Raw genomic sequence first — 25,203 nt, 5'->3', positions numbered from 1 at the left:
CCTGTGTTCCAGGTGCTGGTACTTCTTCTGCACACTCTAGGCTATGAAAAGACATTTCCTGGTCAAGTAACAGGCACTTGAGAAATCTAGCCGGATTTAGGGCAACCCTCAAAAACACCAAAGCCTCTCGTCGCCTGGACCCCTGAACTTGCACACGCCTCCTCTACAAATCCCCACCAGCGTTGAGGCTACCGACCTCCACCCTTCCACACCCTCCTCCACCCGCTGGGAAGGAAGTGCCTACACACACAGCTATGTCTCACACAGTGGCACCACGGGCAGTTTGCAAGCAGAGGCGCACTGTGGCATTAACTTGACCTCCACTCACAGCATTTATAGGAGGGCATGTGTAGGGCGCCGTCCTGGACACTGGCAATGTTATGTCCATATTAGCAAGTGGCAAATATGAATTTAACTGGTAACTCCCAATAGTTCTGCTCTTCGCAAAGGTTTTGTTCTGTCAAGCTTGGCCATCAAAAATAACCAACCGTAGTAACACAAAACAATCACCAATTAAACTCTGTGTCCCTAAACACAGACAGAAACTGTATGCTGACCAATGGAGCAAGAACCAAAGCACGAGTGCGGTGTGGACTACAAGGAAGCGTAGGTGGAAACCTCCAGTGAGAGGTTTTGCTGGAAATCCCTCTGGATTGGGAAAGAGCATCATCTCACTGCCGTCTGACGTCCTGCGTGACAAGGGCCGGAGGTCAGTCCCGCTCCCAATGGCTGACCTCCCCATCACGTGACTGCCACGCTCAGTGCCACACCTACGAGCCGCTCGGTTATTCCATTTCCACTTTTATTGAAATGAACATAGTATCCCAAATGTAAAAAAAGCAATACATACGATAAATACGAACAACATCAGCTTTGTTATACACTATTAAAATACAGTACAACCAAATACGCACAGGAATTGAGCTTCTACTAAAATGCAATACTGCGATCAGCATATACCGTTGCTAAGCTATGTAAGCGTCTATCTGCTATCATACATGATGTCTACATGGACATTATCAGTGGAGAAGGATGGCGGAGGCTGGACTCTCCGCTCGCACCAGGATGAGGGCCCCGCTCAGAGGAGTTTGAGGGCATAGCTGTGCTGCACACTGATCCGAAAACATGAACGCATTCAGGGGATACTTTATAATGAAGGGGGCCAGGATTGAAGGGTACACCCTGAAAAAAGGCTACAGCGGGTAATAAGCATCAAGGTTCACATGAATCCGCCTGTATGAATTAAGCATTGTTCGGGTGTCTGGGGGTAGTCATTGTTAGGCGTGGTCTGGTAGTTTGGCTTAATTTCCAGTGCTTTTAGCGTGGGATCTACTTTCTTAGTGATGCCATTAAAGCGCCCTTTTTGTGAACGTTCCTTTGGTGCCTCTAGTGGTAGGTGGACGTCATTGCCTTACTATAGTGGCAGAGCTAGAGGGCCGTTCATCCTCCTGGTGTTCCTTTCAGTTCCCAATGTAATCCGACTATGGACCGGTAAGTAGTAAAGTGGTGTGGTCCGGTACCCCATGAGGACTTAGCACCCAGCGGCAGGGTTCGAGATTGCCAGGTGCTGGGAGCTATTTCCCTGTTTTTAACCTAGGAGAGACTGGTTAGCATGACATCAACAACTACTAGGATCTACTTTTGAATCGCCAGGTCAAAGGGGCCCATACAAACATAACTTTATGACATTACATCTCTGTTTGATTGGGAGGGTGTATAAAGGAACATTAGAAGACATCAGTGGGGGAAATGTACCGAACAAAGCATAGTGCAACTTGTGACTATGTGTCGCAGCCGGGGCAATGCAAGTGACTGTTAGCTGAGGCTCCTATTACAACTTTACACTTGGACATGAATGGACAAATGCTCTATATAGAATGGCGAATATAGCCGTAAAAAGTTGGGGAATGGTAAAGGGATACTAATAATAGTAGTGGAACACTGCTCCCGACCATTCTCGCTCACTTCCAATCACTGGAAGACATGAGGACAATATTTGAAGCATAAATGGTCATAGCTCACGCACATCATCCAGTACCATGCACCATCTGCTCTAGACAGTGCCATCACTCTAAAGCAATTAAATTACTGACATTTGCACTCATGCATGCTTACCAATAACTAATCACAGTTAAGAAACATGTATCCATATGACCTCTCCTCCATCTCACATATCTGTGCCCTTCTGCATTTATTTGTCCTCTGGCTAATCCCCAACCCCACTTGTTTATCTCCATCCCACCACCAACCCCTCTTTCTACTATCCACAGACTGAGTTCTGACGACACCCAGGCAAGTTTACAGTACGCTAATCCCTGTGACAAGGTTCAGGCACCATGGGAGCAATGCAGTGGTGATGGGCGCAGTATAAATATTCGGGAACATAATACAACAAATAGTGAAGAAAAGGTATAGTGTACATCCCAAGTGGAAGCTGGATTCACCACTCGCAAAGCGGTAGCTCCCCATCCCTTCGAGCTAGCTCCTGCTAACTGGGCAATGCCTAAAAGGTGATCTATAATGATATGATATAGCATTTATAACGCGCCTATACACAAGGGTTTCAAGGCGCCATGCAACAAGGGAGGGGGGACAGAGGGAAGACAGAGACAGCGATCCTCCTAGGCTGAGTGTCATTCAGATAGGAGGGCTTGTGCACAAGGGGCCTGGACGTGTCTTGGATGGATGTTGGTCTCTCACAATCAAGGGATACTGTGCAATGTTAGTGAGGCAAATTACCTTTTGACTCCAGAAGCACCTGAAAAAGAGATTTGCATCTCAAAAACTGCTGTGCATACAGGGGTGCATGGACATTATCAATTGTTTCAAGGGCTTAAATACACCAGAACATACACACAACCCCGAAGTGAATTGCCATTTGAATGATTGAGTGTGCAAGCACGCATTAACATTGTATGGTGTCCCTGTATTGTATACAAACATCCAGCCATAGATACATCATGTATCAGGGATGGTGCTGTGAATGGCTTGCGTGCATAGTATGCTTATTGAATATGTTTGCATGCGTATCTCCGCAAGGCCTCTAGGCCACAGCCCTGTTTTGAAATGTGTCTAACAGTTTCCTGTTGACCTGGAGAAGCGACGTTGTTTATGGTCTGCTAGTCTCACAATATCGTAAGGCTAGGGGCCATCTTGGAAGTGGCTAGCATCCCTGGCTGGATAGCTTTGCAGTCCAGTTTAGAACCTTATATCATTGCCCCGAAGATGCTGGAAGGTCAAAAATGACCAGTCAGCTCTTAGTTGACCGGGATTCTTGGAGTTGAATGAGAAGGCTGGAGTACATAGAAAGTTTCTAATTTGAGAAAGCCTCATGTGAGGGAGGATGGCAGGGTAACTATGGACGCCATAATGATGTCCCGAAATGCAAAGGAAAAGGCAAGAAGGCTTTTCTTCAAGTGAAGGACCAGTCATTTGCCCATTACGATTAATGGCCAGGCTGCCCCTGATTTTCTGGAGGGCACCTCAGAGAGGCTCATATGCAAATGCGATTTGCAAGGATTTACTAGAGTGCTTCTCAGAGATGCTGATGTGCAAATGCGATTTGCAAGGAATTGCTAGAGGGCACCTCAGAGAGGCTCATGCACAAATGCGCTTTGCAAGGAATTGCTACAGAGCACCTCAGAGATGCTGGTGTGCAAATGCGATCTGCAAAGATTTGCTAGAGGGCACCTCAGAGAGGCTCATGCGCAAATGCGATTTGCAAGGAATTGCTAGAAAGCACCTCAGAGATGCTGATGTGCAAATGCAATTTGCAAGGAATTGCTAGAGGGCACCTCAGAGAGGCTGATGTGCAAATGCGATTTGCAAGGATTTGCTAGAGGGCACCTCAGAGAGGCTCATGCGCAAATGCGATTTGCAAGGAATTGCTAGAGAGCACCTCAGAGATGCTGGTGTGCAAATGCGATCTGCAAAGATTTGCTAGAGGGCACCTAAGAGATGCTGATGTGCAAATACGCTTCGCAGGGATTTTCTAGAGGGCACCTCAGAGATGCTGGTGTGCAAATGCGATTTGTAGGTAATTGCTGGAGTGCACCACAGAGATGCTCAGGGCAGCTCTGGATTTGCCCTAGTTTCTGTCTTTGTCAATGAGGTACGATGTGTCAGGAGCACAACTGATATGTGTTGAGGAGCGACTGATTTGCTGCAGTGATGATCTGTGTGAATGGGGCCCGATGTGTTCAGGTGTTTGATGGTAGTCATTTACTTATGCGTGCCCAGAATTATGATTTAAATGAAAACGACAGGCGTACAAGATTAAACACAATCAAAAAAATAGAATATGCTAGTGATTAAAAATACATGGTGCGTACACAGAGTGAAGGGGGTCCACAGTGTTCACCACTTGATGGCCATTGAATGGCCAGGTAGTGAACATGCAAAAAAGCAGCTTTAGCAGGATCAGATTGCCACAATGTTTTAGCAATTAAATTAGATTTTATTTCTTTTAATCCTTTGTCTTTTAGATTTATATTTCTTGGCTCTTTTGTCATGGATTCACTACAACAGATGATGGAAATACAAGGGAGCAGATATTTTACATTGTGCAAAATATAATTCTGGCCCCATAAGGAGGAATGGCGTGTTATAATTCTTATTACTCAAGGTCTGACACCTTACTACCTACTTGAACCACTAACATTTATAAACAGATGGCCCTCCCCCTTACCCATTCCAGCTCCTCTCCTACCCCCGCACTCTACGTGTAACCCCTGTGTGGACTCTGTGTGCAACACTCTATCACTTCCTGGCTAAAGTGTGCACTTTATCAATCCCATACATACTCATTTGTTTCCTTATGTCACTCATAAGCACCCCTTTAAGCACCTGCCCACACAGACACGATTGGGTGAATATCCTGTAATGGCGGGTAGTATGGGCGCGGCTACCTGGGCACCTGGCAAGTCATACTGTGGTCTTTCAATTTCCTGTTGTGATGTTTTGGTAGCTGTCATCCTTTGTAAGTGTGTTTCTCTGAATGATAAATTGTAGGGGGCTCGCCACAGCTGGCAAACATGCTTTTTTTTGAAGAGGCTGGTGAAAAAACATGAAGACTTATCACGCCACCCCGCCTGTGGCAGTGCGTCTTACGTGGGATGCGTGCCTATGTTACAATACAGAGGTGGTGCGAGGCGCTCATGCTTGACGGTGCATTCCACAGCTCCCGGCCTGGTTGGAGAGCGGCATCCGAAATACTTTAGTTATCCTCTGGGGGCATACATGAGAATAATAGCCACAATGTATATACATAGTATCCGACCCACACGGAAGAAAGAACAGCCCCAAATGGATGCTTGAGCAGGGCTCTCCCACACTTCAGACGGAGATACTCTGCAAAACAAAGAAATTGAGAATTATCCTCAGTTTACCATATTCAAAACCTCCCTCCCCCACCCAACCCCCAGACAAAGTTCATTATTACATCCTCAGAGGTCTTAATGGGAGGCCCAATGGGGTATGTTCCTCAGGCTACCACCCTGGGATGTGCAGCCACCTTGCTGCCTGATGCAAGGAAGTATGTGCACATTTTTAAGAAAATATAAATAACAGTCATCATATTTCAAGGTGCACTTATGGACTAAGCCTCGTGCCTTGCAGCTGTTGATTAATTAATCCTGGAATGCACCCTATGCTCACTGCAGTTGTGATGAAATGACTACTGCTCTACAGGCTTATAGGGATGAGTAGTGGCTACAATGTCTACTCAGTCCGACACTACCATTATACCAGCAGTGATCCCAATTATACAGATTAAACACAAACAGTCTGACAGGTATACCTCCTTCGGCATTTAGCATAGTGCAGGCCGATGAGATGGTACAGAAGCAACACAAACAACAATAGAACAAGGGTAGCAAAATAAGAGAATGTCCAACCAACGTCCTACACAAATGGGATCTTTAAACTAACAAAATAACAGCAAAACACGACTGGGCCAGGACTGTAAGAGAAAAAACAAAGAAAACGCAGACTTTAAACTAAAGGGGCTCTGTGTGCTTGTAGACAGGGGTGCAAACATTTCAGCAGAAAAATGTCAAACTTTATGAAGCCGTCATTTAAAAAAAGGTCGAAAAGAGGGCTTAGAAGTCACTAGCATCCTTTGAGGCAGACAAGGGGGGCAGGAACCCTTGAAATACCCTGACTTCTTGTCTTTCAGGACTGAACCGCATCAAGTCAAGTTTTTCACTGTCGACTGATAGTCTGGACTATTTCAGCACCGGAACGTGGTCGGGTCTGATAGCGGGTGCTGTAAAGCAGCGTCAACGTCTTGCAGAGCAAGGACGTTGGGGAGAACAGGCACTGTCAGTTGGCGGTGCTGGAAGACTCCGCAGCCATGGGTCTAAAGAAGCAGAGACTTGCCTTGGGTGGTCAGCGGGCTCGCCTAGCTCAACATGGCATCGTGGTACTGCAGCACCAATGGCTTGGAGCCCAAAGAAGCTGGTAACAAATGGCAAAGCTGTCATGGGCATTAAGTGCATCAAGGAGATGTGGATGTGGTTGAGAGTCGTGTTCGAAGATGGCTCTGGGTGTTCCTTTGCAGCTGCTTGGATGGCGTCTACGGTACCCAAACTGGCATTTGGTCCGTTTGAGGTATGCAGGGAGATCCAAGGGACGCTTCTTTGGTTTTGTCCAGGGTCTCTGGAACAAGGCAAATCCGTTCGTCTGCACTTCCCAACCTGGACATTTTGCAGATAGCACTTGCATGGTTCTGCCACCCCCAGTGAGCAGGGTCCTTACTGCCGGTGTCCCAGATGCTGTAGCTTGTCCTGCCAGCTGTTCATCCTCAAAAGGCCCTAGCAATGGTTAGGGAGAAGAGCTTTCCTCTTCGCTGGAGCTCCTGGTCTTCACCTCTCTGGTAGATGACTTTGGAAAAGACTGTACTCCCAATCAGGTTCCAGTGAATACTTCTTCAAGCAGTGTTAAAAAATGAATCCACTAAGTAGAGGGATCCTTCCCTCATATAGGCAAAATGGTCCAGGTGATTGGTCAATAACAAGATTGTTGCTAAGGGTCCAATCCAGTCTTCTGTATGGACTATCCTTTGCCTGCTGATGGCATGCCCAAAGTCCCGTGTCACACGCTCCTCTTCTGTTAGAAATGGGGAGGGGAACATGAAGTTTGGGAGCCCTAGCAAAATCCAAGATGATAAAACCACTATGTGAACTGAAGCTCTCTCCTGAGCTATGCCAACTCCACTCCCTCCCCCTGTCAGCCTGCATCAAAAGGACACCAGTAATCAGCACCCAGGTGTGAGGTTGCCCTTGTAATGCCAGGACTGTCTTTGAAGGGTACGACGTCCTTTCATCGCATCATTTTTTTCAGGGTTGTTTGCCGCACATTTTTTGCTGAAAAAACTCATTGAATTTTTTTTGGGGGGGTAGAAAAATATATAAATTGGGTGTGGGTGTTCGGGAATATATAACAAATTAAAGGGATGGGAAATCTGCGGTAAAAAACCCACAAAAATACATCCCGCAATGAAATAACATGGAACCCTTTGAAGCATAGTTCCCAGGAGACCTCTAAGTCAGTGTTCCTGATCCTTGGAGGTTGGTAACAACCCTTCTGAGGGAACGAAAGATGACTTTCTGGGCTTGTCAACATTGTTCTTATAAGTACACTAATCTCTACACCAGGCCACTGAATGAGTCCACTGTCCACCAAGTTGACATTACAAATTGCATCAATTGATTGTGGCTATATAAATGTTCAATTTCAGTAGCCACTAGGTCACAATCAGGTATGGTTTATGTTTAGATTTTAATATGCCACCAGGCTTCTGGGGTACACAATTATGCTATTTTGAACCAGAGGTGTAGACGGTTAAAAAGACTGCTCTCTCTCTAGGAACTTTGAGCTTCAGCAGCTGTGTTCAGGAATGTATGTGTGACCTTTGAGCATGTCTTAGTACCACTGCAGAACATGCTGGGGGTGTCAGTAAATTGTCACATCAAGGTACATGTTTGCATTATGCTTTTAGCAGGAATATTAATAAAGTTGGGTCTGCATAACAGAACCGGTTTTCAGAAACCTTATTTCCCATATCCTTTTATTCTTAAAAATAAAAAAACCCAGGATTTCCCAGACTCAGAGATGCATTCTGTCACAGTACTACACACAGTTTGTCATTTCTTATAGCACAGCTTATGTTTCACCTTTCTTTGGGGACTACATTGATCACGTGCAATACGCAGTTAAAAGGCATATTGATAAGCTAAGCTTGAGTGCCATGATGGTTAAGAAGAGAAGGTAGCACAATGTGCTAAGCTCTTGTTGCAGAGATTTGTGCTCAAATGCCAGATGAAAAGTTCCAAATCCCAGCAAAGCAAACTATGCCCCCCCCTATCTGCGGATGATAATCTTGAGTATGTAAACGTTGGTGCGATTAACACTGACTGTTAGAAAACAAAGTACCTGCGCCAGAAGAACTAGTTACACAAACTTTTTTACATATAAGGAGAAAGTCTGATATTTTTATGGGTGTAATTCACCCCTCTTACCACAACAACACTAGTATCAAATATTACAAAACTTTATTACAATTCATTATTTTTCATAAAACAATCATAAAAAATGATCATAGTACATAAGACCATTATGTTTAAAAACCACACAAGTTTTAACACCATAAGTGAGTAATGTTTGTAAATATTCCGTAAGGATCTTACACTGTGTGTACAACCTCTCAGTTACACAAACTAACAGCACCAGTATGGTGCAGGTCTAGCGTTCAGTCCCACCAAAACAGGTTTGCAAAATCTGCGCAGCCACCCGCCAATGAACAGCAGAAGACATTTTTCAGAAGAGTTGATTAGGTAGCCAAATTCAGGACAGTGGGACCAAAGTGTCAACTCTCATATTGAAGCTTTGACACCGGGCGATAATGTGATCCCAAAGAGGTCACACCTTATTTGATTGCATAGTGCTTTGCTGAAGGGGAGGGGATCCTTGTCAGGAGAGATCCAACCAAATGTACTGGCTTCTCTCTGGCAAGCTTTTTTTCGGGTGCGCATATTTGGCACAGAAAGGTTTACTTTTTCGTAGAATTTCAAATGCTCTTCACATCATGAACTATCTGTGGGGCTGTGTAGAAAATGACTATACACAGGTGAACTTATTACAGTGTTTGCTGGGCGTTAGATTAAAATACTGCACAGATGAAATACGATAGGCCCACATAAATGCATATCCTGGTACTTGCAGACTTCCATGTAGGATACGGGAAAAAACCTATCCTTAACATCTCAATCTACTAATAGGTTTCTATAGAGATTTGTTTAAAACAAATACTGTCATTTTGTTTTATCATGCTATTTGTGTAAATTCAAAGAAAGCTCTACAAAAAAGGGTATTCTTTTTTAGTTCATGAAAGTCAAACATTCACAAAATATTGGACTTTACTGTGTGACAAGGACTAGGAGACATCTAGTGCCGAAATTGCAGACTGGGCTCAAATCCGAGTTTAACCACTTAGCAATAAAGTGTGAGATGCTGTCTCATTTAATCTCACAGACCCTAAATATTTTGAAATTGTCGGCCCCTAAAAGGGATTTAGTTCCCTCTGCATGCTCTTAAAAAAACTCTCTCTTGGTTTTACTAGCTATACTATTGGTCTACATGTAATAAATGTGGCATTGGTATATTGCAAGCCACAAAATCACTTGTTTCTTGGCTCACTCATGGCAACATCCCTTCAGAAAAAAGCTCTCTTATCATCCCAGTCTGTGATTGGCTGCATGCAGCTTCCTTGAAATTTCTAATCGGTATGCTCTAGCGATGCTATGTTACGAATGCCTTCCATGTTGCTTCCAGTTGGATTCTTGTGTCCATGCTGGACCACTTATGCATTCTGTGTACTGTGTACTTTCCTCAAATATTCTAATTTCTATCCCGTGTTTGTGCTAAAGAACGCATACCTTTCTCATGGCTCTAAATCCGTGTGCTGTATCCTTGCAGGCACTTTACTTGTGGCTTCTAAACTCACAGCTCACAACTCAAACCAATATCTCATGATATTTCATATGCGCTGTGTCCTGTATCATCTATACTACAGCTTGCACCCCTTCTTCCTCACGGCTGTTATTGTTAACATGTGTCCTCTGCCTAAATTAGAAAACAAGCAGCCTCATTTTAGAGAGATAATATTGTCCTTGGGGTTCTGCTGGTATTACTATTCTTATTCCAGCAGGGATGAAGGAGGCAAGGGAACTTCAAGAGAGTTCCCATATTTATTTTAACTTATTTTAATTTATTTTATCACTGCCAGTGCAAAATATACAGCTATGGTTCTGATCGCAACAAAGGGGAAAGGAGGGTGTGACCAGCATTTCTTTGGTCCTTTCATTTTTTTAGGTTCAGAGGGGGGCAACGTTGTCTGCGTCCTGAAGGCAGGTCCCTTTTTGTGCACACTCTAGAGTGAATGTACCCCACTAGGGAAATAGGCCAGGGGATAGTGTTGCAAGGATAACAAGGTTTAATAATACAGACTACAAATATCAGAAAAGGACTCTGCTGCTCGAGAACGTTCTGGCCATTTTAGCAGAAGCAGAAGCTTATAAAGCCATGTAGCGTCATCACATACAGTACAAAACTGGTGCCACTGATTGGTGGGACCCTATACATGGACCTGCTCCATAGGGGATGCCAGGCTACAATTGGTTGGTTCTTCCACCGTAGGTCAGGCTCCACGTGGGTCAGCTGGGATCATCTTTGCAGTTCGGTGAAGGTCAGGGCACTCGTAAAATACAATGTTGCTTCTAAACTAACATGCTAATCCTGCTTACTATATCACTGTGGCATGCACCTGGGCCGCTCAGGAATTGGTGCCAGCGGGAAACAAGTATAAAATGCAGTCACACTGACCCACACATTCTGGGCTTCGTTGATACCGCACCTCTCGCACTCAAAGTCACCACCCGGGGTTTTTGATCTTCTAATGTATCCCTCCCTGTACCTTTTGTTACAAAGGATGTATTTCATGCTGGGGGTAAAAGTCGCGCATACTTAGATCTTTTATGGACACTTGATTTGTGTGAGGACAGGGGGGAGGCTTGCTTATCCTGGAATGCAGGGGTGTGGGGGTTGAGTCAGTGGTTTTGGGGTTGGCTTCGTGCTGGCTGGGTGGGGGTTAGAGGCCTGCTGGCAGTTTAGTGGTGATTCATGGATGTAGAGCGGAGCCTGGTGTTGTATCACTCTCTTGCAGTGCGCATTACTCTGAACGATACTAAATGTTTGAAACAGGGAAGGGACATGAGGAAGTGGACCTCCCAGAGAACTGGCTGTGTAGATTCATTCTGCCTTAATGATGTTGGGCCTAGTGAAATCTTTCCATGGAGCCCGGCTGATGCAGCGCGATTATACATCCTGTGTTTTTGTCAAACGTACAAAATGCGTTTCTTTCTATGTGTTTCCTAATGCTATGCATCTACTGTTCGCGCAATTTTGCTTTTCGCACCAAGTTTCATAGTGTGGTTTTCTCCCCCCTTATACACTACACTACCTCATAGGGGATTCACCTCACCTGAAAGCGCTTAGAGTGGTGGGATATACTCATTTCCATCCTGACATTCCTATCCTCAAAATCACTTAAGATGGCCGTTTGTAACAGTAAGCCTGCTTCAAAATGATGCACAAACACACAGGACGTGGGGTCTAGTGGGCAATTTGCTGGCGTTAAAAGGAAAGAGACATAGCTTTAAATGTGGCTTCCCTACTCTGACAAATTGTGTTATCTTGGGCAAATCACTTTATCTCCCCATACCTCAGTTCCCGTGACAACTACAATTAAGAAAGCTGTATGTAATTAGTGTGTATTATACAATTCAACTCACTAGTTTTTATTGTTACTTTTTTTATAGAGTTTGATGGAAATGTTTACAATTGTAGTAGCATCATACATATAGGTGCTATAATTACACAGCTCAATTGTATTCACTGTATTGACACCGGAAGGCTGGGGTAGTCAAGCTGTGATTTGAACGTGTAGGTTACACAGACTTCTGAGCAGCAAGCACTAACTGAGCCATTTTACTTTCTTGCTAAGACACTAACTGAAGTAGAAATTTGATTTATCCGTCAATAATTGCATAACACAACACACTGTGCAGCCCTTTATTGGCAGAGGTGGAAGAGTCACGTGGGGTTCAAGTTGGGTGTTAGGAAAGATTTCATTTTATATGCAATTTTCCCACCAGTGGTACACCCCCAAACGTTTTGCTGCTATTTGAACACCATAGACTTACTTTGCCAGAGAAGCACAGCCTTCAGCTGCACTCCTCTGGGCTTTTGCTCACTTTTTATGGGGAAACTGACATGCCCTTAAGACAGTCAGTACTGGGAGACTTTGTTTCCCTTAGTCCTTTTCCAATGTTGCAACTTTTCTGCAAGAAGTAGCAAGTGTGCAATGCATTTTACAATACAGCACACTTGGGTCTCATCGTCATTTCTACAGACGCTAGATACTCCTGAAGGACTTTTTAGGAGATGTGCAGATGTGTCATGGACAGGGCTGGTGGCAGCTTATCTTTTCTCATATTTTGAACCCTTTCTTGCCATTTAAACCGCGTTAACCCCGTTTGGCACAAATAGGTGGCCTCGCTCCAAAATGGCCATGGCACGAGGTTCTTTGTCCTGTCCTTTGGCCATCTTGCCCTTTTGCCTTCCCCAGGTCGAGCCAACCCGGGTCAGTCCTTATTTCCTAGTTTCCTGCATGCCCTGTGTGTGTGCCTCCAGGATGTGGGCTCGGGTGTCTGTCTCCAATACACATCCTGGGTGCCAGAGAGTTTGGAGTGCTGTGAATGCCTGGGACCACCGTTGTCCATGATTGGTCCATGTATGGAGTGTGTGTTTGTGAGCAGATCTCTCATTGGGTCCTCTTCGTTTTGGCGCGAAGGAGAGTCTGGATAAGAGAAGGCCTCAAACGCCCATACCATGTCGATCTCCTGAGTTCCCACTGAATGAAGGATAGGATCCAAGTATCCTGAAACTAGGAAGCAGAGTCTAGGAACCGCTGGTGACCCGCTGGAAGGTTTGGCATCCTAGGCCCGCTGTCATCCTGTGAGACCCCTCTGCATCTGGTCGTCCTAGACGGTCTGTGAAGATGCTTTGACCCATTGGAATAGTGGGACCAACTATTCTCGGCACCTTCAACAAAACCTGCAAGTAAGCCTTCTCGGAAGTGTCCCTGGGACAACCAGTGGGCTGACCAGTTTACGCAGGACCTCTGCTCTGTCTCCGCTGCCGTTTCGAGGAGGCCCTCGAACCTTAGTATACTACTAGCTCTGTGTCCACGGCACTCTCACACCGAATTTCGAACACTTGGCGTTCCCAGGTCTGAAGTGAGACGAGTGCGCCAGGACAGGAGTAAACACGGTTACCGTGTTGCCCCACCGCAGCAACAATCTTTGCAGGTGCGCTGCATTTGTGACCCTCTTACCCCTGAAGCCTGCTGCAGTGAAACTGGCTTCATCCATCCCGTTGGAGCGGAGAAATCGCCACTGTCCCATTTGAGAATCATTGCTGTATCTTCGGAACTGAAAGCCGCAGAGACGTCTCTTTTGTCGCATTTGAACATGCAACCAAAGGGAACCCGACTGGCGAAGTTTGGTCTGGACTGCGGCTGGGGTCGGTGAGTGATCGCATCTCTAACCAGTGGCCCCTAGTGCATCCAGCGTTTTTCAAGCACAAGTGGCCCCTGGGGACCCCTCTCCTTTGCACAGCTAGTGCGAACTAGCGACCTATTCCCGAACCTTGGAATCACTTCTGCCTTCAAGTGGAGGTCCTCCCTGATTAGTGGGAATCTATTCTTCATCCCCTCACCCACCTTCCTGAGCTGCTAGAGACCCAGTTTTGCCCATTGGAACAACTGCGTATGCTTGCATTACATGTACTATTGAGCACAAGGCTCCTCTCTTCTTAGGGCTTGGACTGCCTCTTAGGTGTTTGTTGGATGCTGAAGGGGACTAAAGACTACCTGTACTGCCCGTTTCCCTCTCTTCTAGGTTGTGGACATATTTTGTGCATTTAGCCCTTTAGACCCCAATGGTCTTGTATATATACTGTATTGATTGTGTTGTGTTGGTTTAGTAGTATTGCTTTGATTCTTTTACTGTGTGTTGAGTTACAAAGGCCTTGTAATAAATGTGTTTATATTTTTGATATATACACCTGTCTGGGAGTAATTTGTAAGTGTCCTTGCTCTGTGTGCTCATTGAGGTCTTTCAGTCACTCTCACCCCTCCTGAGACTTAGGCCCTCATTCCGGGTTGGGCTGAAGCCATGGTGCTATTAGCACCATGGCTGCCACCCAAACCGGGTCCGGTACCGGTCTGGTTGAATGGGGACTTACTGGGTCATTCCGACCCTGGAGGACCCATTAAGTCCCCATTCAACCAACCATTCCCCATTCCCATTTGTGCCCCCATAGGGCTCCATGGGAATGGGGAAGGCGCTAATAACGGGCCGCGAATAGCAGGCGCGTTATTAGCGCCCTGGTCCCTTAGCGGGACCCGTAAAGGACGTGTGGTCAGACCACACGTCATTTACGGTTCCCGCTAAGGGACCTCGGAATTGGGCAGTAAGGGATTACCGGCACCCATCTCCTTACCGGTGCCCGGTATCCCTTACCGCCCAACTCATAATAACCCCCTTAGTCTTGACCGCCTACCATAGCTACCTTTATTGGTTTGGCTTGTCCAGAGGTTACCCTGTTCCAAGAAGCAAGGCTGGCTTTCTGAACCTCTGCCCACCAGGTCAAAGTCCAGAAATCCGTTTTAACATTGGGTGGGCCAAGTAACTGGCTGGAGCTCAACTCGAGTTTCAAGCCAGTAGCTACACGAAATTGTAGCTGCCTACTTGTCCTACGAAAAACACTATTTTTAAATCGGGTCTAGCCAGGGGCAGGCTCCATCTGCCTAACACCCTGTTTTCTCACCCACCAGGACAGATACTTGCTCCTGTGATCCTCACAATATATAAAGCCCATAATACCCTTCACAGCAGTTCTGAAAAGTGTCTCATTGCTACCAGCTATGCATCCAAAATGGAAGCTCTTTAGGTGGACGGCATGCATTTTTTAGCTAACATCACTTTGCAGTCTGGCCCTTGCAGTGTTCTATTCTGATATGATAGGTTCTTTATAAAGCTTACTACCCAGAGGTTTCTAAGCGCGGACCCGGGGATCGAACCTGTGTTGTTCCTTGTTGTCTTGTTTCCAGGGGGAGCACGTCGTTGCCCCTGAGCTATCCCCCCCGAGACCTACAGGCGGAAAACAAATTATGATCTTACTATCTTAATCTTACCCTTAATATAAGGTTGTATTGCAGAGTTAGCGGCTTCTTAGATATGGGTATGTTGCACCCTCTGTGGGAAGATCATTTTTTGGGAGGCTTATAACTTTGGTAGTTTGACTAATATTGAGCATCCGATTTTTTTTTAAAGTTCGTGAGGCCACATCAAAAGGAGGTAAACTAATAAAGAAGTCCCAACATGTATGTTTTTGCATGCATTAACAACAGACACAATGTTTGCTCTCACCTACAGCCTGATCCATTTGACGGATTCAAGCCAAACATTTGTGAGCAGTGGCAGCCTAGTCTGACACATGATGTATTTTTGGTTTGGTGAAAATCCATCAATCGGTTTCATTTAAATCTGGCCACAGGTAGCCAAAATGTCTAAAAAACGAATAGCTTTATATGGGTTTGCCGGTACAGTGAGTGTACTAAAAGGGACATTTTCAGGGCTTGTTTAGTAAAGTGCTCTTTACAGACCCGCCGCAAGTCCATGGAACTCATTACAAGTGTGGCAGTCTGGAATTATGGGTGCCGGTCGCACCATACCAGCACCCATTTCCGGACCAACACACTACAACTCTGCAGGCGAGGGCCATTGCACCCAGCAGGTCTGACCTGCCGAGCGCAGCGGCACCCGTCCACAGAGTTTTCACGGAAGCACCAGCACCGTTAGTAACGGTACCGGTGCTTCCGTCTCCAACACTCCCATGGTGTCCTATGGGGCTCCATAGGAATGGGGATTAACATTTACCAGCGCCTGACCTCCCGACCCGCATGTCAGGTGCCGGTATAGTGGTGCGAGTCTGGCGGCAACCCGCCGGAAGCACCGCCAGGGTTACCGCCGGACTCGTAATGAGGCCCATGAGTTTTAGGAAGGTGAAGACAGATTGGAGAGTTGAACAATAGCCAATCAGATTTTTTTACTGCCAGAAATATTTTTACAAATAGTCACCCTTTGTTATCCACTGACTTTTTGTTTGCAGGGTCCTGAGGATACCAAACTGCAATAACTTTGAAAAGTGGTATATTGCAGCCCTTTGGTAGCCTCCTGATCCTAGAACAGGGAATGACTGGGGGTGAAATATACCCCTAAAATCCACAAATGCTATTTTTTTCAGAATTGCAGACCGTTTTTTGGATCCACAGGTTTTCCCGCAGGACTGGCTTACAGGGTGCTCTGCAGATTTCCAGGTGGTCCTCTTTCCCATGCGACCCTCCTCCCCCCCTGCCCGCCCTGTTCCTTCTTCTCTTCTCGTTCCCCACATCCATTGGAAGTAAAGAATTTGTAATCAAGCTTTCAGTGTTATTCCTTGCTCCTTGCTCTCTCAACAATTGTAATGTGTCCATTATTTTGTTTTGCTTCCCTGCTTTCTAATCCCTATGTAGGCACAACTGTGCTTTAAAATTCACTGCTTGGGCCAATTTCTTTCAAATGTTCTTGTGGAAGAATCCCCACAATCCTGCCTAAGTGAGGTGAGCGCGCCTGCATAATGCCATATCAGTCCCATTGAAAGCCCTTTCCAGAGGGGCTTTTGGTTCCAAGCCCTCCCCTGCCCTGCAGCCCTAGGCTGAATCTCACACCGGGGACCTAACCCAGTTCAGATCCTGCCAGCATCGCAAGATCAGATCCAGGGCATAGGAGCAACCTGTGCACCAACCAGGGCCGTTCCAAGTGGCCCCCGCTCACACAATGAGGGCAAAGGGGTCTCTGAAACGGGCTGACGGCCGATTGGCCACTTTGGGTGGCTTCACAGGGCCGAGGGCAATGGACCTACAGCCCACAGACCCATAATGGAGACAAAGTGGCCACTGGACTGGCATCACTTCGGGTGCTTTAGCCATTTTGGGTGGCTTGGCAGGGCCAGGGACGTGGTCAAGGGCAATGTCCGGGGCAAGGTGGCAGGTCTGTTGGGATACATCTGGGTCTCACGGGTCCCATGGCCCAGTGGCCGGAGAGCCCACAGGATGAAGAAAAGAGAAAATGCATAATGTACTGTGTGCCATTCCCATACATGCTGGCATGCGAGGCACAGCACTTGATTGTTTAAAGTCTGATATTTCACATGGTTTGTATTTTTTTTGTTTTTTTTTTTGTTTTATTTGTATTTATATTGTGAAGTATGAGCATGTCTTTGGCAACACAGTGCAAGTCTGGCAATAGAACAATGTACATTATGCATTCTCTTTTTCTTCATCCGGCCCCTACTCACCAAACTTAAAAAGTTCATGGCATGGTGTCCCTAACTTGTGACTCCACCCACAAAGCGGCGAGAATACAGCGAATGGAAAAATATACTGTTATGGCAAATAGAGAAGTAATTTTGAACCACAGTGTCAAAGCTATTGTGGAACGAACTTACCAGGCACACCCCTCCCATTTCACATCCATGGCCTTGCATTCCTCTCCCTCCCCCCCAGCAATCCCTCCCACTCCCTTGCTTTCCAATATTCTTCGCCCATACCCTTGGATTCCTCCTAAACCCCAGTCCCTCTCTCCTGGCTGCATTATTGTGCTGTGTTTGTGAAAGTAGGGCTGGCATGTGTTTCATTGCATCTTGCAATATGAATCTGAGTTGGGTGCAGATGATGAATTGACAGCAGTAATTGGCATACCTCTATGTGGTGCCACAGAGGACTATATATGATGTATAATGCTATTTGCATTATTTTCAAGTAATTTCTATAAAATAGTTTTTGCTGGTTAAAGCCATAAATGACCACTCTTTGTATCAGCTAGAGCTGAGAAGTTACATGGTCCTGTGTCTAAAGCGCCGACTGAACTCAAATTCCCAGCTTCACTTTGTAACTAAAGTGCGTGATGCTGACCAAATCATTTTTTTCACTGTGCACCATCTGCACCGAGAGAGAAGAAGGATGGTAGGTGTTGGTTTTATGGGGGTAGGGAGACTGGACACAACATATGTGTGTTGTGATTTGGGAGTGACTACACGGGACAGCAGGAATGGGTCTTGTGTTGTGAGAGTTAGGGAGGTGCAGTGTGACTTGTGGGTTTTGTGTTGTTGGGATGCAGGTGGCCAGATATGGGTCTAGTCTAGGTGGGAGGCAATATGCTAGTTATGTTTTTTTTGTTGGCGCCGCTTTTGTTTAGTTCTTTGGGCCATTCTAAATCCCTGGGCTCAACTCTTCCCTTGTTTTCGCTCAATCCCCACCTCTATTTCATGGGGTATTTCAATCCAGTATCTTGGCAAAGGCATCGGTTGGAGAACACTCTAATTTTAGTTCAGTGATTCCAAGGAAAAGTAGGATCATAATCTACAGGCGGACCAAGCAAGATTGACTCTGTGACAAAATGACTACTGCTCTGCACTAGTGCAGGGATGAGTACTGGTTACACCACCTACTCATCCACACACTACTACTGCACCTGCAGTGATTGCAAACCTAAAGGTGAAACAGTCAGAGCCTGTCGGGTATCCGTCGGGGTCAAGGTTGACACTGGTGTTTCCCTTGCATGAGCCTAGATGGTGTTTACTGTCCTGAAACCAGTGTCGGGACAGTTCAGAGATACAGGGAGAGTCAGGGGGTCCCTTCCTTGCTTCTTTGGCTACTGGGAGTCCCAACCCAATTGCTTCAGGACATGGTAACTCCTTCTGTTCTGCACTCCCATTCCAGGGAGCTTGGCTAACACTTATAGTGGATCCTTCCCCTCAGTGAACAGGAGCCTGGCTCCAGTGCAGTCAATTGAGAGGCCTTTGCTCAGCGGCAGTTTAAAACCCAATGCTACCTGGGGGTGATTAGGGGACAGAGATCCCCTCTGCCTTGGATGCCTTCACCTGTGTGGCAGAATACTTTAGAATGGACTGTGCTGCCAAAAGAGGTCAAAAGGGCATACTTCTTCTTTTGATAGTCTAAAGATGAACTGATGAAGGAGAGGATTTCCTCTCCTTAAAAAGACAAAATGTCATAGAGTATTGGTCCAAAGAAAGCCCGCTGTAAGAGGTCCAATCAGGCTGTTGTAACAAGTGCCCTTTGCCTTTTGACATCTCATGCTGAGTACCATGCCTTCTGGAACTTGAGGGGGCAGGAAAAGAAAGAGAGCTCTACAGAAACCAAGATGGTTGGACCCTTCATTCTGTCCACCTCTCCCTTCTGGCTACTCTTGACTCCACCATCTTCCCATAACTCCCGATTTCAAAGGGACTATAGTGGTTAGCCCCCTTATGTGAAAGTGACATGTCAGTGCTGCTTTTGAAGCACTGGTTCCCAGGAGGCCTTGGTTCCATGTAATAATGTCCATGCAAAAATGTTGCCTGGCAAAACAACTCCCAAAAATTGCAGTTTTTTCCAGGGGCATTATTACAGTGAACATGTAGGGGACACCACTGCAACCTCCAAAATCTTTTTTTTTTTAAGGGGAACTGGGGACACCCGCACAACCACCACCGCCCTTGATCCCCTGTATATGCTCACCATATATAATGTCACCAGAACCTTTTCCTGGCGACATTATGTATGGCGACCATGTATATGTGGACATTATTACCTGATACTGAGGCCTCCTGGGGGGCGTTCCTATGCCCTGGGAAAAGGTGTTATCCTTCCTGCAGGAGAATCAAAGAGTCGGCATCCTGGCAATTGTTACACATGTCTGTATTGGAGACAGTCAGACCAAACATTAATGAGCATAAGTCCTATCATAGCTGGGCCCTGCTCACAGAGTTGGTACTAATGTTCAAATTGGTGTGGCTATGTAATTGTGTGCTCTTTGTAGACACCATGCCACAACCAGGCATGACTTGTATTTAAAGATCGAAGTGCCACTAGACTATGGCATACAATTGTTATGTTTGTAGGCATATGTGCAGATAATCAAAGAGCCACCTCTGACTGCAGGAACTTTGAGTTCCAGCAGCAGTCAGGAAAGCCCATGTGACATTTGAGCCTGCTCTGCAGCACTGAACAGCTGACAGGGTAAATGTACATGTGTACACTGCACTTAGGCATGCAGCAATTAGGAATGGGGAGTCTGATTAGCAGACCTTCCTTTCAGAAACAGAATCACCTGCATCATTTTATTTTAATAACAATACAAATGCTCAGGCTATTCTGCCCTCACCGAATGGCCTTTTGTTACACAGTCTTCCTGTCTTTCCTTTCTCTCCCTAACATGTATATCCTCCACCTGTAACACTCGGCGCAGCTGGAAATGTGTAGATGTTTGTTCAGCAATTCTGGATGGGGTGTTTGGCTAATAAATTCACCTTTGAAGTCACACTGTCTTTAAATTAAACATGGGGGAGGAAAGTGCCCCCAACAATATGTTACAAGAATATTGTAAGTGACCAATGAGTTACATGATAATACTATATTTAAAACCAAACCCGGTGTGAACACAATATTAATATTATGTATGTTGGAATGCGTTTTATTCGCATGGCTTTAAGAGGGCTGGGTCCCTTGACAGTATACACATTTGGTTTGAGACCAGGCCCTGAGAGTGTCCTCTTCCCCGGGGAGAAGCCCCCTCTCAACTCCCAATGCCATGGCAGGGCTCATGCTTCAATGCCTGCAGGCACTGAAGCACAAAAGTCGGCATCACTGACCACAGCAAAGTGTGGTTAGAAGGAAGGCCTCCATTCTGTTAAAAAGCGCTTCTCACTCTTCAGTCTCTCAGACAACAAATTGCAGTGGAGATTTTTCAGTTTTCAGTTTTCAGCGGATATGCTGGAGTAGTGAGTGTGGACCCCATGCATCTAATCTTTAGCTGGAGGGAGCTGGGTCCTGCTTGTATTAAACGGTGCAACAGATGCACTAACCCCTTGAACTATCTTACTATTGGGATAGGAATGTCTGACCTGCGGGGTACAAGCATAGATATGCAACTGGATCTTTAACACCCCGAGCTATTGTAAATGGACTGGACCCTTCAATTACCTAATCTGATTTGATTTATTAGGATTTTTTTTTAATATTACAGTTGTTGCAAATAATTGTATATTTTTTTGCAGTGGTAATAACGATTGATATGGAGCTTTTTACATGTTTAAACACACGCTGTGTGAGGTGCAAAGTAAGTCATGGTCAAATACACATTTTTGGTTTAACATGTGTGATACGGTGCAGATACAGTGTGCTCTCCTGCAGTGGACCCAAGCAGAGTACTAGATACAATTCCACAGTTTTCTCGCCCCATCAAAACTTTGCTTCAAAAATGCAATCAATCAATATAACAAAATAACATTGTCAGAGAAATCAAGTTCTGTAAAAGGAATCTGAAAGTTAGCTGTCACTTTATATAAGTGTTTTAGTGGCAGTTGGTTTTCCCTTCAAGGGGCTGCCTTTCACACTCTGCTGGTTCTGACATCAGGCACTGGGACTGTAGAACTCAAGTGTAAAATGTTATTTCTTTCTATTGTATTTCCTTACAGGCGAGTAGCTTGTAGAAAGTGCATTATATACAAGTTGTAGACTTCCACGCATTGTGGGATTGCTATGAGGTACTGTTGAGAATCAGTGAATGTAACATTGGGCGTCGTCCCCAGCGAGACTTTGCAATACTCCTTCTCCAGCCTGAGCCTTGATTCTGGAGGGAAAGCCGTCCACGAAGGGCTGCAGAGCCGTAATATTTTCAGTCAGGGAGAATGTGCCTTTCTACCGAATAGTTGAAGTTGAAGTTGTTCACACATTATCTTCCGAATATTATTGAAACTTTGTCACAGGAAGGTTTCACAGCATCGGATCTCATTGTGTGTCGCCTATTCTCCGGACATACGGTTTGTCTGGTCTTTTCATGTGTCCTGTGTTTAGCTGCCATCTTGCTCTATGTTATAATCGCATTTCAAATGCAGATGGGGGGATACTATACCGAGTCATAAAAGTCCTGTAGGTATATGGCAAACCCAACGTTGGTGGGTGGGTGGGACCTTCTGGTTGGAGGGTGGATGGATGGATGGATGGATTTATTTATTTTGTATGTATTTATTGTTTGCTTGTTAGGTGCATATACAGCTAATGAATTCTGGTGCAAAGTGCCCGCAGGGCAACAAGGGGGTTGGGGGGCATGGGATTGAAGTACATTGAAAACACAAATATAATTACAGTGGGCGAAGGAAATGAAAGAACCTACTATGCATTGTGAGTATTCCGGATGTGCAAGTGCAGCAAGGAAGAGGGCAGTGGGGTAGTTGCTGGGGTGTTCGTGCTCGTGGGTCAGACACAGATGAAGTGCATGGTATGCTAAGTGTTATACGGCCCGGAGGCGCATAGGGTGCAAAAGTGCGAGTCTCCAGGGCAGAGGGTGTGCCGAGCAAGTGCTGAAGGTTGACAGAAGCTGGGAAGATAGGGTGTGAGGGGTCAGGGGCCCAGAGGATGCAGAAGGGTCCAAGACACCAATCAGAGCAACTGTGAGATTAGCAGAGGAGGGAAGAAGGGAAGGAATAGAAGCAGAGGAAAGTCTTGAGGTACTTTTCAGAATTTAAGAAGGTCCTGCTCAAGACTTACAGGGAGTGGGAGGCTGTTCCAAAGGAAGGATCCAGCAGAGGAAAGCAAACAGTCTCCTGCTCTCTGTTTAGCAAAATGCTTTAGACACAAGGAGTTGGTGCCAGATGAATATAGAGGTCTAGAAGGAGAGTATTTTGTAAGAGAGAGTTGCAGATAGTGAGGTCCCCGGCCCCACACAGCCTTTTGGATGATGCAGAGGGATTTGGATTTGATCCGTGCAGCAACCGGGAGCCAGTGTAGACTTTTTAGGGCATTAAATGAATGGTTGGCTAAACACATGGTTTAATGAATTAGTGGGTGAATAGATGACGTATTTGTGGATAAAGGTGTTCGATGTGTGGATGGATGGGTGTTGGTGGATGTGTTGCATGATTGGTTGGATGGATGGAGACATTGCATTTGTGGGTGGTGGATGGATGCATGGGCAATTGACTGAGTACAGATACAGGGGTGAGTGAAAGAATGAACTTGCATAACATATCTCTCTTAAAGTAAATCATCTAAAACACTCCGATTTGACTTTTAAAGAACATTTATAGATTTGGCTATTAGGTGACGCTGTATGCACAGCAGAGAAGCCAAAACTATGGCATGGGAAGTGAAAATAGGCAAACGGTGGGCTGTTAGGAGGGACACACAGCCTGTTGGAGCTGTTTGGATTTTGTTTTTACACACCCATTGACCACCGATGGTCACACTAGACCCTATGGCCATTTTGACCCACTATCTGACACTCCCGAACCAAAACACACCCCTGGGATCTCTTGGATCTGCTCTGTGCTTTTAAAGAGATACGTTTATTCATAAGCATTGCTGTCAAGGTTAATAATGGCTTGGGAGAAGCTAAAAACTAGCTCCTGGTTTAATATAAATGCCTTAACCAAGTGTGCCATCAGCCACTTGATTTATAAGCAATGTGTGTCCTTGCACGAACTTCCACTGAAAAACAAGCAGTAGCAAAGCCAACAACGTTAGCTCCCATTTTGGTGTGAGATAGGCATTTGCCAGGCACTGTCGCCATATATCCAGGTACTAACATCACATGCCAGCTGTTGCCATTTTATGGTCTGGTAGTACCATTATGGCAATTCCTGGAAAATGCCTACCCCCCACCACAAAAGCCCAAACCTTTGTCTTTGCCAAGGCTTGCTGTAGTTTGTTATTGGTGTTCGTTTTATATTTCATATGGCCGCGAAACCAACTTCAGCTCATTCTGGCACCACCTTGCACCCCCATCATATATGCTAACCCTTGCATCATGGGAACACCGACATTGTTACCTGCACACTGACTTATCTGGCGAAGAAGCCGATGAGGTAGGAGCAAAAGCCGTGCAGGGACTCCCAGCAGTGCTCTTGCGCAAGCTTCATTGCTTTGTCCTCGCTCGCGGATTCGGTTGGCTTCCCGGGAGATGCTGTGGTGGGCTTGGGCTTGGCAGGCTTTTTGCCTTTTCCTGGCACAGGCTGGGCTTCCTTGATCTGTTTCGGGGCCACTGCTGGCGCTTTGGGGGCCGGCTTCGCCTGCAGGGTGGCACCCGAGCTGGTAGCCACTTGCTTCATCTCGGCATCGGCTGGCGCTTTGGGGCACATGCTGGGCTTCATGGCCTTTGGCTCACAAGCATTGGTGACCTTCTTCAGCTCAAGGCTGATCTGGGTCCAGTAAAGCTTCGGGTTGTTGTTGAAGTTCCGGCAGAAGGATGGCTTCCCAGTGTACTCGCACCAGTAGGCCTTGCCCTGGCTCTTACAGTCAACCCTGAGCTTGATTTCGCCGTGCCCACTGGTGGCCATGGTGCATGAGTCCTTCCCTTTAGTCTGAAACACTATCTTTTCTTCGGCGTGGCTCCTTTTCTTGGGTTTCGGCTTCTGTCCCTCTGCTCCAAGGCAGCACAGAGCCAGCAAGACTAGGAAGGCGGCGGCCCTCATGGTGAAGTTCAGAGCTGACAGTCCTCCACGAGCGGGAGAGGTGGCAAATGGCGCAGGCGCTCGAGCTGACAGTCCTCCACGAGCGGGAGACGTGGCAAATGGCGCAGGCGCTCGAGCTACAGTCCTCCAGGAGAGAAAGAGGTGGCAAATGGCGCAGGCGCCCGCGCGCGCACACTTTAAAGCACCTGTGGACAAAGACGCCTTTCTCTGCGATGGATGTGTGTGCTTGGAATACAGCCCTGAGCGCGAGAACGCCCGTGTAATTTATAGCTCAAATCTGCGTTGTATAATCACAGCAGTAGGGGGGCAAGACACATCATGCTAAACTGCAGCAGGGCAGCCGTGACACCGAGAGCACATTAACGGACCAACTGCATGCATGTCATATTTGCACAGATGTCTTGACAGATATTGCTCTCCCCCTCCAGCAGACCTTCAGCTGCCTTCATGCCAGGTCTTGCATGGCCAAATTGCAGAACTTTTAAAAAAAAAGTTATCGAAAAGACATCA

General features: G+C 46.2%; 1 protein-coding gene across 2 annotated transcripts; it reads right to left on the bottom strand.

Annotated features, from left to right (window-relative positions):
• Positions 1-785: 785 nt before the first annotated feature.
• FGFBP2 (fibroblast growth factor binding protein 2) lies at positions 786-24,922 on the bottom strand. 2 transcript variants are annotated; one of them, XM_069631930.1, is made up of 2 exons: positions 24,052-24,922; positions 786-5,349 (listed from the first exon to the last, which is right to left on the bottom strand). In XM_069631930.1, exon 1 carries the CDS (start codon positions 24,691-24,693, stop codon positions 24,064-24,066), a length of 630 nt encoding a protein of 209 aa, XP_069488031.1. In that variant the 5' UTR covers positions 24,694-24,922; the 3' UTR covers positions 786-5,349; positions 24,052-24,063. The 2 variants fall into 2 exon arrangements, with proteins under 2 accessions (XP_069488031.1, XP_069488030.1); XM_069631929.1 differs by having other exon boundaries at positions 4,436-5,349; positions 24,064-24,829.
• Positions 24,923-25,203: the final 281 nt, after the last annotated feature.

Source organism: Ambystoma mexicanum, chromosome 6q (genome assembly GCF_040938575.1).
Source record: "Ambystoma mexicanum isolate Mex_15411 chromosome 6q, UKY_AmexF1_1, whole genome shotgun sequence".
In the NCBI taxonomy this organism is placed as follows: Eukaryota; Metazoa; Chordata; class Amphibia; order Caudata; family Ambystomatidae; genus Ambystoma; species Ambystoma mexicanum.
Note: the sequence above shows the minus strand (reverse complement) of the source record. Positions and strands in the feature narration are given on the sequence as shown.

Excerpts from the sequence above, each read along its gene's own strand:
- FGFBP2 (XM_069631930.1), bottom strand. The coding sequence starts at position 24,693 with ATGAGGGCCGCCGCCTTCCTAGTCTTGCTGGCTCTGTGCTGCCTTGGA.